This window comes from Taudactylus pleione, unplaced genomic scaffold, assembly GCF_031769625.1.
Source record: "Taudactylus pleione unplaced genomic scaffold, aTauple2 ptg000341l, whole genome shotgun sequence".
Classification (NCBI taxonomy): domain Eukaryota; kingdom Metazoa; phylum Chordata; class Amphibia; order Anura; family Myobatrachidae; genus Taudactylus; species Taudactylus pleione.
The window spans coordinates 2,557,703-2,575,505 of NW_028284742.1; the positions used below are offsets into that span (position 1 = coordinate 2,557,703).

The following is a 17,803-nucleotide window of genomic DNA, read 5'->3' on the forward strand; positions in this document are numbered from 1 at the left end:
GCAGGGTTTTGCTGATAAAGTTGAAGTCGAGTTATATTCCAGTGAGTGACCTTCCACACTGGATGAGCTACAATTGACACCTGGTTCTGTGAAAGAGCACAGAAAAGGCAAGCAAGTAGGAGATATACTATACTTTCAAGTTGGCTCCCCCGCATTACTGTACCTACAGTTCACCCCATGGCAGCCCATGCAGTTTGGCAGTTGAAGACCGAGAACATTGTTTGAAGAGCAAGCTTTGCTCATATTATCGCTATAATATGGCTGGCTTATTCTAGTGCTTTGAAGAACAATTATAAGCAACAAATATTGATTTCTCCCTAGAGACTGAGCATCATCACAGTGTCAACTGTATATCTATATATCTGGATGTATTATTGATATAAACCTGGGATAGTGATATCTTGGTAGACCCATTTATATGTGATCAGGCTTCATATACACAATAGGTCACAAATCATATCTTACAGTATATAGCGGTCAACAAGAGCACAAACAAACAACAATATATCTATTTAAGAGTTTATTGTAAAATAATATGCAACAGAGGTAGTAACAATTTTAATTCAAATAGCATTTTGTTTGCACATTTATGTGTTATATTTCACCAATTATAATTAATTTAATAAAAGTTATGTTTTAATATTATCATCAGATTTCTATTCCGATATGTCAATATAAATCTGGGTACACACGTAAAGATTTTCTGTCCAACCATCCAACTAGTTGATTGGTTGGAATGAAAATCTGGTAACGTATGGGAGTAACTGATGATCAGCAAGTTGCTCCTAAATGCCAGAAAACAGATGAAAATGGTCGTCAGACAAGTTTGTTAAATGTTTGATCTAAACAATTTGTTCAAACAACAGTTTTTGTTCATTTTCCGGCATTTGGGAGCAAATTGCAGATTGTCATTTGCTTTCATACCTTACCAGATTTTCATTCCAACCAATCAACTAGTTGGATGTTTGGACAGAAAATCTTTACGTGTGTATGCATCTTTAGAAAGATATAATCTGTGTGTGCCCTACATGAGAATACCTGTTTTTTCTTTTTCTTTGTGTAAGATTTATGACTTATTCTTAGGTGCACCTCCCCGTATAAAATAAGTTAATAGAAAGTTTAAATTAAAGGGGAAGAGATTTACGTAAAAATATTGGAGCTCCTGTGCGGCCAACCAAACTGTTTTGTCTCACCTACTTAACCAATAAGATTCTTCATGATGCTTCTGATGAAGCCTCGGTTTCCTTCTTAGGCCCATATTCAATTAGTTTCGCACCCGCGATACTTTTTTGCATGCTGGACTTATCGCTGACTTCGTGTATTTTAGCTGCGGAAGCTTATCGTGCGCTCCTCTGCTATTCGCCCTATTCAATTCCCAAACACGTAAAAACTCAACCCGGCGAATGCAAACCAGGCGAAAAGTACTGTCAGATTTGGGGAATAGACCTGACACCACCTAAAAGATACACTAACATAGGGAATCAATGTACATACCTCGGAATAGCCCTAATAAAGCTATTTGGGGTACTTAAAGTGTATTAATTTCTTCTAATTAGCGTATTTGCACTAGTGCACTAGTGTTGAAGAATAGCATTAAGCAGTTTTTAAGTAGTCCTGCCAAATTTGGGGTACATGAAAATGGGTGCAAGTATGGTTTAAACTCGCTAAAGTAAAGTTGAAAAAATCCTAAAAAACGCACCTCTAGCAAACACCTGCAATCAAAAAAACACCTCCCCCATACTTGCTGACCCCCCCAAAAGTCTATTTCGCTAGTTTAAAAATTTGCACTTTTTCGCCCCCATTTTCAAAGTGCTTTTTTGGGGTGTTCCTCACTTTTTTGGGGGGATTTTTTGACGCATTTAATCTTTGGGGGGCTGTCCCAAGGGTGCAGAGTGGTTTTCCCACCTTTGCACCCCAAAATAGCGATTTTGCCCTTTTTTTCAACACCTGTTCATAGGCGAATCTATTTCGCCTATTACATTGCATTGCGTTTTCGCGTACGCGAAAAGTGTTTGCTATTGAATACAGAGATAAGTTTCTGCCTGCCAAAAAGTCGCATTCAGCGATACTTTTTCACGGATTCCGACTTTTCGTCGCTACTTGAATACGGGCCTTAGGGTATATTGACTCTTGTATAGGTCTTTAAATGGTCCCTGTCAAATTGAAAACAATTGCAAGCTGGCCTGACACAACTGGATTGAAAGCTACACAATAATTATTCGATTTTTCTAACTATTATAGGCATTTTACCTGGAAATCTCCCAATCCTAAATTATGACCCATAGAGGCAATACAGGAGTTACTTCAGCTTAAGAAAGCTTTCTTCACAGTGCTCAACCTCGAAAAAACAATATTCATCTCGACCTTTCTATCTCGGGGTATGCGCCTCCTCTGTTGGAGTTTCTCTCCAGCAGAGAAAAATATTGGAATTGGAAATAAAGAATTATTAGCTAAGAAGATGGCCTTGGAAGAATGGAGTCATCTCTTAAATGGAGTAATCTTCCCAGTTACCATCATTACTGACCACAATAACTTCTTGTACCTTAGTCCCAAAACTCTTTTGGTTCTTCGTTACTCCTTCCCATTCCCAAGAAGTCCTGATTATATGTGTCTATGGACTTCATAATGGATTTCCCACATTTCATGGGTCATAATACCACTTGGGTGGCGGTAGTCCGCTTCTCTAAGATGACAAATTTCATTCTTTTTTTATCTATATATTTTCCTATATGTGTGATTTCCAATAGAGTTCATTTTAATGCATATCAATAAAATTAGTTATTAAACAATAATACTTATATAATATAAGGTCTCAAAGTGCTTTCTCCTTTTTGTGTTACTCTCTAGACCATTTTATCGCTAGCAACTGTTTATCTACTATAACATACTTGTGTTCCATAGAAAGTAGTGTATGACTCAGGTACAACAATGGAATTTCCACCCCATCACAGTCGCCAATCCTACATATGAGATGAAGCCTACAACTGAAACCTGGGGCTTGTAGTACCTAGACGAGGGCAGATCGTGGATCTGAAAATGCAGCTTCTGTGGCATCAGTCCAAGATAATTAATCCGGGCAGTTCCTTTTTAACATCTTAGTTTATGGCACAGCACTAGTGGCAAAATGGTTTATAAATCATCTATAGTAAGCAACTAAGCCCAGCAAAGTATGTAGTTGGGTTTTCTTTCAGGTCAAGGCTACTGTTTTACTGCCTTATCTGCCTCAGGCTTGACCTGACCTCGTCACATGACATAACCTGAATATTTGGACTCTGTCATGGCTATTGCACACTTAGCTGAGGTACCCATCAAACCTGTGGTTCTTAATAATCTTAAAATGACCTCCACCTTTAGCAGGTGCAGCAACAAAGCTTATTCATTGCCCTCTGGAAGGTGACAAGGATGTCATTTAATCCAAATGGAAGAACCTATTACTGGCATAGCCCAAAGACAGTGCTGTAGGCAGTTTTCAGTTTAACTGCCTGCCTGAAGGGAATTATCCAATATCCTTTAGTCAGATCTGAGGAGGTTAAATGCTTGCTGTTGACTAGGTTCTCAACTAGCTCATCCAATTTAGGCATAGGCGTTAAAGTGTGAAACTCTATTCAAGTATCTGAAGTCGTTGCAAACGTGTAGTCCCATTTGGGTTTTCAACCAACACTGTTGGGCTAGACTATTCACTTGAGGACTTCTCAATTAAATCTAGTTGAATCATTGTATCAGACTCCACTTTTACAGCTATTTGGAATAAAGGAATAACAGAAAAGACAACTCCATTCTGGTGTACCAGTTTTTTCTTCTTGGTCTTTTTAACTTGAGGTCACGCTGATCACTATGTGAACTTTAGGTTTTCCAACCCCATTTCCAAACATCACAGTTACTGGATTTTCCTCTTGCCAGGGCTTTAGGAGAGTAATGTGATACACTTACTCCTCATTTCTTAATCCAGATTGATGAAGTTTATAATTTATTAGTACAACTGGCTCTATTACCTCATAGGGCCCTTGCCATTAGCGATAAATGTACTCTATTGTATGGGAACTCATAGGCAAACGCAGGGGGGTTTCCATCTGCCTGGAAACCCCCCTCCCCAGTACAAACCATGACCACAATAGAAATAGTAATATAATACAATTTTTACTAGTGCTGCATGTTCTTCTCAGTATCACAAATGAAATGATTAGCACCACCTGTGGATCTTTTAAAATGTGTCAGCCAGTAATAAATATACCTGTGCACCAATTAGGAGATGTGGAAAACATGCACTGTTAGTGGTGCACTGCTATAGACCCATCAATAGTGTTAATTATTAATACTGTATAATAATACATTATCCAGTACATAAGGAGACCAATATGTACATATATATGTCCAGGGCAGTGTTAGGTTCTTCTGCTGCTCCCACAGACTCCCGGACTTGCTCCAATGCTCAGGAATAGTGCCCACATCTGACATACTGTAGAAACATTCAGCTCAGGCAGTATGGCTCTACTTCCGCATCTAATGGCTTACTGTGATCACTGGTCCTGTATATGCTCGAGTTATGCAACACAATATACTTTGTATGTAATATATTAAAGCTGGATAAGTAATAATTATGCCCTCTTCATGGACTGGCCACACTCACTCTAAAATCAAGCATTTGGAAACCCCCTCTAGAAATCCTGCGTTTGCCACTGGAACTAACACCAATTTGTTGCCTCCTGGTTGAAATAACCAGACTACCACTCTCCCATCATAGTTTTGATGTTGCCTTTCCTGAACCAGTAAAGCACAAAATATTCCCTGTAAAACAATGGTTTGAATAGTAAATTATTGAAGATCATTCACTGAGTTTTTCTAACCCTTTAGGAGTAGGTAAAGCAGGATTCCCAAATTTGGGCATATTTATGTCCTTTATCATGTAGTAAATTGGGTATCGTTTCATAGATGCAATGATCCATATTTTATTCTTTAGCAGTAGAATAGGAGAATATATAGATATTGTAAACACAGGAGGGATGACCATTTGTAAAATATCTAACAGTAAGGCTTGTACTTCATTCCAGAAAGTTGAAATCTTAAGGCATGTCCACCAAATATAAAATAAATCATAATGATGGCCATTATCTTACCAACATAAAGGTGTATTGGTTGGATACATTTTATTGTCTAGCAGATACCAAATACCCTATCATATACATTTTATATGAGTTTTCTGAATTAATGTTGAAATGGAGGCTCTAGTTACTCTGACTCTCTAAGGTTCATCCAGGTAGTTTTATGCAGTTCCATAGCTAGGGTAGTGCAGCCGGTGCCATCGCACAGGGCACCACAGGTCAGGGGGCGCTGTTTGGGCCTGTCAAATTTCTGTTTATTATCATTCTTGCTTGTAGCTCCCTCTTATTTCATCCCCAGCATCTCCTGGCCTCCCCTATCTCTTCCCTGGCCCTTCCCCATGAAGCCATGGCCCTTTTTTGGGTGCATTATGTCCCATTGAAAAATGAGGGGGACGCCAATGCTCTTTCTGGCACAGGGCACCAAAAAGTCTAGTTACGGCTCTGGTTTTATGTTATGGAGGGCCAAAGTCTTTCCACTAGTTATTATCATGTGTCATTAGAGGTCTAGTTTAGTAGTTAGTTATCCACATATTTAAAGTATTATAATCATCCCATTTCTCAAAGGAGAATAATAGTACACTCACTCAAAATGGGTACATGGCCTGAATAGCCGGACCCTCGGGAAACAGGGGGAGTACTGTACTTGTCTTTATACACATAGCTTATTATCAGGCAGCTTTATGCAAGGTGAGAATATTTATACTTCTCTTATTTCGCTCTCAGGAAATCCATTTTTTGAACCAGAGCCACCAGGGATGGTGCCAGGAGTGTATATTCAAGATCTGGTTAAAATCTACAAGAACTCTTACAAGCCGGCTGTGGACAGGATAAACATTACATTTTACGAAGGGCAGATTACAGCTTTCCTAGGGCACAATGGAGCTGGGAAAACAACAATACTGTAAGTGATTCTACAACTTTAATACAAGAGCATCAAAGACACTAAGCATGGGCATTAGTACTGGTCACTTATTGATGCATGTTGTTCTGTGTAATGAAGCAAAACCATTACAAATATACGTATGTGTGACCACAATAGTTTCAGAAATACATTAACAAATCTTCACAATGTTTGCCAACATTGAATTTTCCCTTTGGACACACAGGGCCTGATTCAAAGGTCACTGCAGTGTCAATGTGTGCCCAGTTGAGCGATTATTTTTTTACTGCACATGCGTGAAATGCCCTGGAAATCCCTACGCCACATGCGTACCACTGAGTGTATGCAGAGAGCACTGTTGCGAACGCATTTGCTGCCATTTGAGAGCAGATAGCCATGGGTGTTCCTGGAAGGTGACTGGGAGATGGCTTGAAGTGATCGCTAAAAAATGCCATCTCATGGGAGTGTCCCGGGCGTGTCAGTGGATGGGACTGTGCTCTCAAATGCAGAGGCTAAGACTAGCATTTGCATATTGCCACAGCTGCCAATCCGAAAGGAATGGAAGGCCGGGCATGCACTAGCGTCCACTCCCGATTCAGGCCCACAATCTCTTCAGTTCTTAATAGCTGGGTGACATTATATATATATATATATATATATATATATATATATATATATATATATATAGGAAGTATTTGATGTTTGGGACTCAGGATGAGCTGAGCAAATAGGGGTGCCTTCCTAATATGATGTAGAGTAGAAATTCCTATAGCAGTGCATAGCAGCACCACAAATATAAGGAAAAATGAGACGGCACTTCCAAATCCAAAGTGGTAAAAAAGTATTTAAATGCATAAAATCATGAGTACAGAAGAAAGCGACGTTTCAAGGTCCTAAGACCTTTTCATCAGGACTGTACATAAACAAGGCATATGTTAGGCTTATGGATAGGCTGCGGTTAGGGTTAGTTTAAGTCCAAAATAGCACTGTCTCAAAATTCAAAATGTCGACATTTTGAATATATAGACACTGAGAACATGATGGTGTCGATATAATGAATGTCGATGTTTCATACTGTACCCAAAGTAAACGGTAGGGTGGCTCACTATGGCTAGTAGGAAAAGAAATGATAGGTCGGATGGGGTAAGTGTGTGTGGGAAGGGGGGGTGCATAACACCACTCAAATAGCCTGCACCCCTGAAAAGGTCACAACACGCTTATGTTTTTAGCCAACACTCCCTGTTACCACCCCAAAACACTCCCTGACTGTCAATCACACTGCAAATAAATGCCCACTGTGAGTGACTACGTTAATAAGTAATCCAAAATATAAATACAACTCTGCACTCCGCAATGGATGGGGCTTGGACCCAACAAAGAGGTCCCCAACTCTAAAACTACATAACTAAACAACACATAAGATCCAGCGCTTCCTTCTAGATTACAATTCTTAACTTCATATAAAAACTCAGTTAATCATCAGTGATCTCCTTTTGGATAAAATCGATAAAGTCACTCAGACGTAGTAATAACAAGTGCTTCTCAAATCTTCTTACGCTCCAAAAGAATCATTCAATTGACATGAACCATAAGCACATAAGAAGAAAAGAACCGAATATAGTGAAATACAGTTGTTAGAGACTGTGGACCTGATTCAGACCCACTCGCAAGCGCATTGCACTCGCAAGTGGGTCGATTGTGGGCACTGCGTGTGCGCGAGCCCCGGAGCGAGCGCAAAAAGCACTCGCTCCGGGGCTCGCAACAAACGGGGCGGCTGTCGATGTTGATCGACAGCTCGCCCTGTTTTGTAGGCGGGGAGGGGGGTGGCTGGGCAAACAGAGGCGTTTCTGCAGGAACGCCTGCTGTTTGTGGGCGGCCCTACTGACATCACTCTGGGGCTTGCAGCAACAAGACCCTACCACAAGGGTCTCGTCGCAAGCCCGATGGTCGCGATGGTCTTGACCATCGTGACCATCACCTGGCCGTTTGCATAAGCTGTGGGTGGTAACCCACAGCTATGCGAGTGGCCAGGAGGCCGCAACTAAAAAAACAAGCGGCCGCCCTGATTCAGAGTGAGGACTCGCTTTTTGCGAGCGGCTCTGAATCAGGCCCTGTGTTTGTTGTGGACCCGGGGTGGTAACAGGATTAAGACACCGGAACAGGTTTAATCTAAAAGGTGGGTTGTTTAATGTGAATGTTGGTAGACATGAGCAATAAGATATGTTAGTTTGTTATTCCTGGACTAAGTTTATGTGGCAGGAGGGAGCTGTAGTGAATGGGAGTAAACAAATGTCCTGATCAGTGACAGAGATGAATGAAGTGAATCCAGATAGACTGTAAGGGTGAAGTGGATATCCTGGCATGCTGAATAGTGGCTGAAAGGGATATCCGGAAATGCTGTGATGATGGCTGAAAGGAGAATCTGGTAAAGCTGTGATAATGGCTGAAAGGAGAATCCGGTAATGCTGTGATAATGGCTGAATGGGGAATCCGGTAATGCTGTGAACATGGCTGCAGAGGAATGGGTTAACTGAGGAGACAGGTTCAGACAGGAGTGCGTCTGGTGGAAGGTGCAGGGCTGATCTCCAGCGGAGAGCAAGGCAGGGCAGAGTGGTGCAGGGAGCCGGAGGCTGACAAGGAGCTAGGGCAAGCACTGGAGCACAAGTCTAAGGCTCAGGAGCGCAGAGAACTCTCTCTCACAGCTGACGCTGTGAACAAGTTGCACTGGCAACTACAAGGTGCTCCAAACACCCTTAAGTACCAGTAATGGAACATGATAGGCCAGAGAGAGCAGGTAACCCACAGACGATTGGCCTGCTATGTCACATGGCCAAAAACAACATGGTGGCACTCAGACAGCCATGACGCAGAGACGCCACTAGACTTACCATTGCCAGGATGGCCCAATGCTGGCAGACCTCTGTGTACACGCAATACCAGTCTCCACACGCCAGCTGCCCCGCCAGAAGGACCGGGCCACAGCGCCCTCACCAGTAGGGACCGCAAACCTCCAGGCCACGAAACCCTGGTCGTGTGACTTATTTGTTTTGGTATTAACAAAACAAATATGTTGCACCAATTTTGCCTAATTGAAGAAGCTACAGCGAAACGCACTTAAGCGTTTGGCTGTGATATCTATACACTGTGCCCACAATAAATAATGAATATTCTGTAATATAATATCTGAACATTAAGAGAGCCGGCACTATTTGTGAGACGGACCGCGATTGCGGCTCCGTGGTGACTAGGAGATTGAACAAGTGAAACACAAGGTTATTGTGCTCTGTACGAGTGTGCCATTGCATAGTATCCGGACATTAACAGAGCCGGCATCGTGTGCATGAACAGACAGACCGCGGCTCCGGAGCTGTTCCTAAGGGACTGCACAAGCACTGCCTAGCAATATACGGGGAGACTGAGAGGAGTAATTGTAGTTAGAACTGTTGAACCACTAAATAGGAGCGATGTTTACTCACATTTAATATAACGTACAGAATGTGAAAAAAACATACAAACATATACTTGTGCATTCCACTAACTGGACTACTTTTCTTTACTGTTATTGATAACAGTTTTATTAACATCATAAAAGATCCACCATTAGGGAGACAAGCAGCGTACCAGCTTTAGAGGTGTAAGATAATAAACCAGCAAAATCATAAGACAACAAGCTTATCCCTCCACTAGATGTTTCTGGATCAGTCAGCTCTCTCCCACAATCCACCAACGCATTTGAACTTGTAAAGTCTTTTTAAGGTGTGTCCCTTTGAACTCCCTGTCCTTCCTTCTCTGCTATACCTGGGAGAACCTTGTTGTCTTATGCTTTTGCTAATGTATTATCTTACACCTCTAAATTTGGTACGCTGCTTGTCTCCCATGTCTCCCCGCAAGCGCAGTGGCGTACCGATACTTGGGGATGCAGTTATTACTGCCCTAGAGCAGGGGTGGCCAACCAGTTAGAGGCAAAGAGCCCAAAAATATCTGTAGTCACCCTAAAGAGCCGATGGCATGCACACAGGCAAAAATGGGGCATGGTTAGCTGTCGCAAGGCCATGCCCCATATTAATTGTTGAAGGTAAAGAAAAAGCCAGAGCTGTATAGAATACAATGAAAAAGCCACGTTCACATAAAATGCACTGAAACAAGCCAGATCCACATAAAATATACAGAAACAAGCCAGATCAACATAAAATACACTGAAACAAGCCATATCCACATGAAATACATTTTAAAACCACATTCACATAAAATATATAGTGAAATCTAGAAACACATAAAATACATTGAGAAAGCCAGATCCACATAAAATATGTTTTAAAAACAAATTCCACATAAAATACATTGAAAAAGCCAGAGCCACATAAAATGTTTTAAAATACACATCCACATAAAATACATTTTGAAATCCAGAACCACATAAAATACATTGAATAAGCAAGATTCACATAATACACACTTTATCTCCTTCATGTGTCACTCCAGGCCCCTCCCTTGCAATTCCAGCCCACATTCATATGTCATTGCAGCCCCCCCATGCCATTGCAGCTGCCCCTCATATGTCACACCAGCCCCTCCCCAGAGTTATCTCAACAGCCCCACTCTGCCCCCATAAACATGAAAGCAGACATCACCCCACCAGCTCTCAGGCTGCCCCACGACTGGCTCTCAGGCAGTAGTGTCCATTATGCCTTGCCCCCTGTAGTTGTGCCCCTTATGCAGTGCTCCCTGTAGTTGTGCCCATTATGCAGTGCCCCCTGTATTTGTGCCCCTTATGCAGTACCCCCTGTAGTTGTGTCCATTATGAAGTGCCCCCTGTAGTTTTGACCCATATGCTGTGCCTCCTTAAGTACTGCCCCTTATACTGTGCCCCCAGCCCTGTACTTACCTGACCATGCTGGCTTCCGCCCCCGAGTCCTGCTGCCTCTGACTGGATCTAACCAGATCCAGCAGGTGCGCAGGGCAGGTTCCTCACATCACGGGTTACGTCATGATGGCACACGTGCACTGCATCACTGGGAAAGCTGGCCTCTGAAGCGATCAGAGGCTTCTTTAGTCTCTGATTGCTTCAGAGCATCAGAGACCATTGTTCACAGTTTCAGTGGGGGGAGCGCATCTCAGTTTCTGTGAGGGGAGCCACATTTCAGTTCTTGTGGGGGGAGCCACATCTCAGTTCCTGTGAGGGGAGCCGCATCTCAGTTCCTGTGGGGGGAGCCGCATCTCAAAAGCAAAAGAGCCGCATGCGGCTCGAGAGCCGTGGGTTGGCCACCCCTAGAGTAAGGAAAACGCTACAAGCAAATCTAGTAACTGCTATTGTATAAGCTAGGTAATGCACTATCACAGAAATAATATCATATGCCCTATACAGTCATCAAACAAATACAAAGGTTACCAGCACCTACAGAAATGACTTCCATGTGTCTAATTGAAAGACTAAAATATGCCACTTACATTTTTTACAAGAAACCAGTATAGTAAAGAAAAAGTCGAACATCTCACCACTATTGTCAAAGAAAAACTTGTATTCGCCAAGACTTCTTCTGTGCATGTGATACATGAATGTTTTAACACTGATGCTATCCATACAGGTCCATCATAACTGGTTTATTTCCACCTACATCCGGGACGGTGTGGATACGTGGCAGAGATATTCAGACTCATACGGACTCCATCCGACAAAGCCTTGGCATGTGTCCTCAACACAATGTTCTCTTTCGTCAGTAAGTATATCAAATGTAGAAGTAAACAGAAAAAGAGACATATCATGTTTTAAACCTATATACAGTAAGTCAAAGAAAGTTAAATAATACTTACAAAGCAGATTGTGTGCTATATGTTATGTTATACTGTACTAATGATTCCTAACATTAGTACAGTATAACATGGCATTTAATCAACCCCCAAAAATATATTTCACTAAACCATGTTCAGTGCAAAGAGTTTTGGTGGGTTTTTTTTCACAGCATTTAGTCCTTGGGAAAATGTCCCTTTGAACTCCCTGTCCTTCCTTCTCTGCACTGCAGTGTGAAAACACCTTCTAAGTAGATGTCTACATGTATTTAAGTCAAGTAAATATATGCTGATCTACAAGACCTATACATATCTGGCTCATGACCAGAAGATACAATAAGTGACCTTTTACACTGGGTTTTACCGGCATCATCATGTGGCTTTATGGAAAAGTGTAAAAATGTTGTGAAACAAGAGTAGGAGTAAAGAGTTTGTAGCCAGAAATAATATTTTCATTTTTTCCCTCAAGTGATTTAAAATGAAAGTTTTGCACAGAAAAATTAGAGAAAAGAATAAAACCTTTTGGTAGCTGTTTTAATGGTTATTTTTTGAAAGTTACCTAAAATCAGCCTTCGCAAGAGATAAGTGAAAGTTGTTTAAGCGAGTGCATAAAATACATTCAATTTTACTAAACTTAGGGCCTGATTCAGAGCCGCTCGTAAGCGGCCGCTCGTTCGTTCCGAGCGATGTTAGCCCAACTGCCCATGCGTACGGATCGTTATACGCATGCGCTAACCAGTCAGTGCGGCCGAAATTCATGTGCTCGCAAAATAGCGAATGCCTGCTATTTTGAGTGACAGAAAGAGGCGTATGTGGGTGGTAACAGGGGAAGGTGCTTGAAAATGGGGAGTGGAAATCAGAACGCAGGCGTGCTTAAAGGTCAAAACGGGCGTTTTATGGGTCTGCATATTTAAACAGCAGCGTCATTGACCACGTCACTGGGTTATTTTATAGTCAGAACTGCTCGCAAAATTGTGGTAGCAAACACCAACCCCAAGAATAGCAAGCAGTTCATACCCTTGTCGATGTACTCGATTAATCTAATAAATAGCGGACATGACGTAGGATGCGAGCGGCCAGGGGGCGTATTTTTCCAAAAAACGAACGCAAGTTTTGTTCGCTCGTTCAGACATAGAGGCGTGAACAGACCGCAAACAGCGAACGGTTCATTTGAATAGCCACCCCTTGTTTTAGAACGAACGACCGCAAACAGCGAGTGGCTCTGAATGAGGGCCTTAGCCCTTTAGAGCAAAGATTTAAAAAAAAAATCCAAAATTGGTTCTTTTATTTTTTAGTTCTTTACCAATGAAGGGCCAGATTAACCATGGGGAAGATGGAGCTACAGCCTCAGGCCTCCACATAAAAATAGGCCCATCGTATGTTGGCAGCATGTTGACGACCAGGCGCCCAGCTGGCCCTTAATCAGAAGTATTAAAACTGTTTATCTAGATTCATCACACAATTATGCAGTTTTTCTACTTTTGCCTATTTAGGGAGACATTGGGGCTGATTGTGTAGGGGGTGTACACGCCCACATGTGGCACTGGCCACACCCACACAGCATCAGTCACAGCTCCTCCCCTACTCCGTATAGGTTCTTGATAATTTTCTGCCATAGGCCCATCTGGCCCTGTACCAGTAATCTTCACATTATCATACCACCCAACTTTTAAGAATCATTAAGAAAGTCAACAAATGCGGTGTGGCTTCACGTAAAAGGGGCGTAGCATCATGAAAACAGGATGGAACCTTGCGGCACCCCCGTTTACGTCACTGTGGGGGCATGGTCAGCACTCTCTGAGATGCTGGGCAGCCCCCAGGCTCTCCCTACACTAGTGAACAGATGTCATGCACATGCGCATTGCACCTGTTCTACCTCTGCTTATGGTTTGCTTGCGGGACATGTGGCCGGTGGGTGGGACAGAGGGACAGTGCCAGAAAAATGGGACTATCCCGCTGAATGCGGGACAGTAGGGAGGTATGCATTATGTCAGAGGTTCCCAAACTCGTCCTCAAGGCACCTAACAGTACAAGTTTTAAGGATATCCATGCTTGACCAAAAGGGTCCTTAATTAGTACTTCTGTAAAAAAATTTTAATTAACTGTGCTCAACCATGGATAATGCTAAAACCTGAACTGTTGGGGAGCCTTGAGGACCGCATTTGGGAACCTCTGCTTTATGTTCAAAAATGTTCACATTTTCCAGAAATTGTTAACAGTAGAGATTATTACTATTTCATCTGATAGTAAAAGAATGGACAAAAGCTGTGGCACTAGAGGTAGGTGATCCACATGTGGGTTTAGGGGTATGGGGAGATTGCCGATAATATGCCTTAGTTTATAAAGTATACTGTATGTAACAATGCCATGATAAACATTGAGAGGATCTCAGAAAGAAGATCTCAGAAAGAAGGGACAAATGCAGAATTTACTGGGTAGGGGGTTCGGTACTATATACAGTATATGTAGCAGGGGCATCTGCCATTGAAGAGGTGTTTGTTTTCAGGGGAGAAGAATGGGGCTGGGTATGGCTTAGGGATTTGGAGGCATTGGACAAGCCAAGCTTGAACATGATGTGGCATTGCCCGCAGGGGATGTTATGCCCCAACGTGACGTGACCATGGCCCCTCATCTAGTACACAGTGGCCAGGTCCCATATCAAGCACACAGTGGCCAGGTCTCATATTAAGCACACAGTGGCCAGGTCCCATATCAAGCACACAGTGGCCTATCAAACACACAGTGGCCAGGTCCCATATTAAGCACACAGTGGCCAGGTCCCATATCAAGCACACAGTGGCCAGGTTCCATATTAAGCACACACTGAAATACAATGTGTGTGTGCTGCGCTTTGTAAAATTGTAAATATATATGTATTTAGCTGCTCAGTATAAACTGTACGTGACCATAAAACTTAAAAACCAATAGCTTATGCAAAGTAAATAGAAAAGACAGACTTTAAAATATCCAAATGTCGGCTATAATTATAGCTGTTTCTATGGATATCAATAGATATTATGCTAAACATAGCAATTGCTCCACCTCGATAAGGGATCTATGCCCTGTGAATACTCTTAAAAACAAACTTACATTTATTGAAACTGTAATGTTTATAGTCTTTTCAGACCAATTGGTGGAGTAGTTGATTAAAACAGCAGTGTCCCGATGTTAATAATCCGTGTAGCCAACAACTAACTGTTCCTACCTTACTGTTCCTCCCTCCGGGGTTACCTCTGTGTGTTCACTGACCGCGGCGCTTGATGAAGGTGATAGCCGTCACACTATGGGACCCGTACTGATGGGGGATCGCTGAGTACTTTCTCCCTCCGGGGATTCCTCCTCGCGGCGCTGCTCTCACACTGTGTGGAGCCCGCGGCACAGGGTGATGACGTCAGACGCCGGGTGGCTTACTCGGATATGGTGACCGATCTGCTGTTGAAGATCCTTCAGTCCTCCCTTAACTCTCCAACGCGTTTCGAACCTAATGTGGTTCTTTTTCCAGGATGAGTGTGGTAGTTATTTAACTGCCTTTAAATACTAGATTTTATTATCCAAACAGGAAAGGGTAAAACCGGAAATCTTCAAAAAAGCGGCAAAGGCATGTTTTTGGGACTCCATTAAAAATTATTTTATTAGAAATTCTGTCTTTTGTCTTTTCTTGTGTTGGAAGTGTCAAGAATGTGTAAACATTAATGTTAAAAATGTATAAAAAGTATAGGAGGGATAATAAGAGGTATGTTCCTAAAAAAAGTTTTATTAAAAATGTTTTATAAAAAAGCTTTTAATTCTAGATCTATATTTAAACCATTGGGTTCTAGTGTGTTAAGAGTAAAAATCCATTTGGTTTCTGCTTTCTTTAACTTGTTTACCTGGTCTTCACCTTAGCTTTTACTTTCTGGATACCAAGGAATTTTAATCCTTTTGGGGTTTTTTGGTGGTACTTCAGGAAGTGAGCTGAGACACTATGTGAACTTAGTCCTCTTTTGATATTATAGATGTGTTCCGAAATTCTCGTCTTTATTTTTCGTTTGGTTTGTCCAATATATTGGAAACCACACGGGCATTCCAGCATATATATTGCTCCTTCTGTCTCGCACGAGATGTCATCTTTAATTTTAAAGGATGCTCCTGTTTCTTTGGACTGAAATTCCAATACTGGTTTGGTGCTATTTAGTTGTTGTTTACAGCCCACACATTTGGTGCAGTAGTAGAAGCCATTCCTATTAGTTTTTGATTATTCTTGACCACCGGTAGAAAACTTTGTGTTAATTGTTGTTTTAGAGATTTAGCTCTTCGGTATATGACTTTTGGCTTTTAAGGTAAAAATTCTTTAATATCTTGATCCAGTTGTAATATATGCCAATGTTTGGTCAAAATATTTTCTATCTCTTTATGATTTCCGTTAAATTGTGTAATGAAAATTGTCTGTGTCTCATTTTGTTCTGTATTTATCGGTTTATATGTGAGAAGTTCTTTGCGATCTAGATTGGATATTTTTCGGATTTCATCTTCCAATTTTTGTCCCTGGTATCCTTTTTCTATAAATTTTCTTTTGCGTTCTTCACTCTGTTTCATATAATTTGTGTTATCACTACAATTCCTTCTAATCCTTCGAAATTGTCCTCCAGGAATATTTTCAATCCTGCTTCGATGATGATTGCTGTTATATGGTAACATGTTGTTACCATTACACTCTTTGGTATGTGTTCTTGTGTGGATGTGGTCATCCTTAATAAATATTTCAAGATCTAGAAATATTACCATTTCTTTACTAAAAATTGTTGTGAATTCCAGGTTCATTTGGTTTTCATTCAAGTAAACGAGAAATTTCTCAAGGTCTTCTTTCGAGTCGCTCCACACAAAGAAAAGGTCATCTATATATCTTCTCCAACACTTGATGTATTTTAGGAAAATATTGTTACTCCATATATGTTGGTCCTCCCACCATGCCACAAATAAGTTGGCGTAGCTGGGGGCAAAAGATGTACCCATGGCCGTACCTTGCTCCTGGATGAAATAACCTCCGACATACCAAAAATAGTTGTGGCGGAGAATGAAGTCGATATTGTCCATAATGAAGTTGATCTGGGTATTAGATTGTTCTGATTGTGTAGAAAGATAATGTCTACTGGCTTGGCATCCTATTTTGTGATCTATTACTGTGTAAAGTGATTTAATATCACTAGTACACATAAAGTCTGAATTGTTCCATTCCAAGTCTTCCAGAACTTGAAGAATACTCATAGTGTCTTTCAGGAAGCTTTTCTGTTTCGTTACCAGATTTTGAAGAAAGACATCTATATATTTGGAGAGATTTGATGTTAAAGACTCAATGGCAGAAACAATGGGCCTTCCAGGTGGGTGCAGGGGGTCTTTATGGACCTTGGGCAGATAGTAGAAGGTCGGGGTCTTTGGGAATTCTAAATTAATGAATTTGAATTCTTTTTTTGTTAGTATGCCCATTTTTAAACCTTCTTCCAATTGTGTGTTTAATGCTTTTTGAAAGTCCATTATGGGATCCTTTCTCAATTTTCTGTATGTTTCACTATCTGAAAGCAATCTTCTCGCTTCTTCTTCATACGATGATCGATCTAGTATCACAATCCCTCCTCCCTTGTCCGCTGGTTTTATCACGATTTCTTTGTCTTGTTGTAATTCTTTTAAAGCTTTTTTCTCCTCTTTTGTGAAATTATATTTTTTTCTCATATTATCCAGTAACAGTTTAATGTTTTTTTCTACCAGCCGTTGAAATGTTTCTATATGGGCCCCTTTTATATGGGAGGGATAAAACGTGGATGTCAGCTTCAGGTTTGTATGTATGTATTCTCTTGTGACCTCAGTTGTTTGTCTAGTGATGGAATTTTTTGCAAAAAACTTTTTCAGACATACTTTTCTTATAAATTTGTAAATTTGTGTGTGTCTATATAAAGATCAAACTTATTGATCTTGAATTGGGGGGCAAATTTCAGACCTTTTTGTAGGACATTAGTTTGTTGTTTGGTCAAGTTTTTTGTACTTAAATTAAATATTATATTTG

At 41.2% G+C, this 17,803-nt stretch overlaps 1 protein-coding gene across 1 annotated transcript in view; it reads left to right on the forward strand.

Annotated features, from left to right (window-relative positions):
- The window catches only part of ABCA4 (ATP binding cassette subfamily A member 4), a 363,439-nt gene that overhangs the window by 230,733 nt on the left and 114,903 nt on the right, over positions 1-17,803 (forward strand). Inside the window, exons 21-22 of the mRNA XM_088443970.1 lie at positions 5,823-6,000; positions 11,565-11,696. Of these exons, the coding sequence (XP_088300096.1) occupies positions 5,823-6,000; positions 11,565-11,696 (310 nt within the window). The remainder of the gene's footprint in view (positions 1-5,822; positions 6,001-11,564; positions 11,697-17,803) is intronic.